The sequence below is a fragment of the Mizuhopecten yessoensis genome, unplaced genomic scaffold (assembly GCF_002113885.1).
Source record: "Mizuhopecten yessoensis strain PY_sf001 unplaced genomic scaffold, ASM211388v2 scaffold712745, whole genome shotgun sequence".
Taxonomy (NCBI): Eukaryota; Metazoa; Mollusca; class Bivalvia; order Pectinida; family Pectinidae; genus Mizuhopecten; species Mizuhopecten yessoensis.
In genome coordinates, this window is record NW_018478276.1 from 1 (window position 1) to 2,038 (window position 2,038).

General features: G+C 42.7%; 1 protein-coding gene across 1 annotated transcript; it reads left to right on the plus strand.

The window, feature by feature from the left end:
* Window positions 1–70: 70 nt before the first annotated feature.
* Window positions 71–1,173, plus strand: LOC110440879 (extensin-3-like; the record flags this gene model as incomplete). The annotated part of the gene is made up of 2 exons (XM_021484002.1): window positions 71–596; window positions 931–1,173. Coding segments are annotated over 2 exons (769 nt in total), but the record flags the coding sequence as incomplete, so codon positions are not given.
* Window positions 1,174–2,038: the final 865 nt, after the last annotated feature.

Sequence of the window (2,038 nt, forward strand, 5' to 3'; positions counted from 1 at the left end):
ACTACTGCAGAACTCCCCCCAAGGCAGTAGACTACTGCAGAACTCATCCCAAGGCTGTAGTTGACTGCAGTACTCCTCCCAAGGCAGTACACTTCTGCAGTTCTCCTCCCAAGGTAGCAGACTACTGCAGTACGCCTCCCAAGGTAGTAGACTACTGCAGAACTCCTCTCAAGGCAGTAGACTACTGCAGTACTCCTCCCAAGTCAGCAAACTACTGCATTACTCCTCCCAAGGAGGTAGACTACTGCAGTTCTCCTCCCAAGGCAGTAGACTACAGCAGAACTCCTCCCAAGGCAGAAGACTACTGCAGTTCTCTTCCCAAGGCAGTAGTAGACTGCAGTACTCCTCCCAAGGGAGTAGACTACTGCAGAACTCCTCCCAAGGCAGTAGACTACTGCAGTACTCCTCCCAGGGCAGTAGACTTCTGCAGTACTCCTCCCAAGGCAGTAGACTTCTGCAGTCCTCCTCCCAAGGCAGTAGACTACTGCAGAACTCCTCCCAAGGCAGAAGACTACTGCAGTTCTCCTCCCAAGGCAGTAGACTACTGCAGAACTCCTCCCAAGGCAATAGTAGACTGCAGTACTCCTCCCAAGGCAGTAGTAGACTGCAGTAGTAGATTGCAGGAGCAAAGCAGTTGTACATCAATGCAGATGTAAAAAAAAACCCACTGGAATGCTTACTGCTGCACAAATAACATTCTGCCACAACAAATAATTATTCCATTTCCCAAGGCAGTAGACTACTGCAGAACTCCTCCCAAGGCAATAGTAGACTGCAGTACTCCTCCCAAGGCAGTAGTAGATTGCAGTAGTAGATTGCAGTAGCAAAGCAGTTGTACATCAATGCAGATGGAAAAAAAAAACCCACTGGAATGCTTACTGCTGCACAAATAACATTCTGCCACAACAAATAATTATTCCATTTCCCAAGGCAGTAGACTACTGCAGAACTCCTCCCAAGGCAGAAGACTACTGCAGTTCTCCTCCCAAGGCAGTAGACTACTGCAGAACTCCTCCCAAGGCAATAGTAGACTGCAGTACTCCTCCCAAGGCAGTAGACTACTGCAGAACTCCTCCCAAGGCAGAAGACTACTGCAGTTCTCCTCCCAAGGCAGTAGTAGACTGCAGTACTCCTCCCAAGGCAGTAGTAGACTGCAGTAGTAGATTGCAGTAGCAAAGCAGTTGTACATCAATGCAGATGTAAAAAAAAAACCCACTGGAATGCTTACTGCTGCACAAATAACATTCTGCCACAACAAATAATTATTCCATTTTATTTTTAATTACCAAAACATTTCTTGAATACAAAATACATTTTCATGAAAAGTCATATTTCTATAATCTTTATAGTTCAAAGACCTGCTTGTCTTAGCAGCTAAAAATTCATGACTTTATTCAACCAAAAATGTTTCCAACAGGTGTATGAATTTCAGATATCACAATTTATTTGCTTTGTCCTTAAAAAAGTTTCCAGTACAAACTTCTTTCTTTTCATTTTAACAGTTCAGTCCTTTATGTTCTTTTTAACTTCCTTACGGGCATAGCTCACTTGCTCTGTGAAGGCCTCATTAAGGAGGACTTCTCCAACCTTCACGTCTTGTTTTTTACACCAGACAACCATGTCGTCTGTAAAAAAGAAATTATTATAAGATTTTCAACATCAGCGAATGTAAAAGTTGCTGAAATGGTTAAAATGAAGCAATATTGCAAGTATATAACTACCTAAAATACCAGTTTTGCATGCAATGTCATCATATACATCAGGTGTTTTATCAACTGAAAGTTTCACCTTTTTCTTTACTGAATAACTTTATTTTTTATTTATTTTTTCAAAAGTTGATAGGCTAGCAATCTTAACACTGTCAGCATCTTCACCATAGATTAAGCCAGCAGCTGTTTGTACCACAACCCTGACCCCACTGTGCCCTAGCCATGGCAGGTCATTTGGCCAAACTTATGCACTCAACAGAGAAATATGGCCCTTAGGTATCTGCTCATGTAGTGGCAGTAAGCTTGACTCTCTGCTATCATTTTCAATA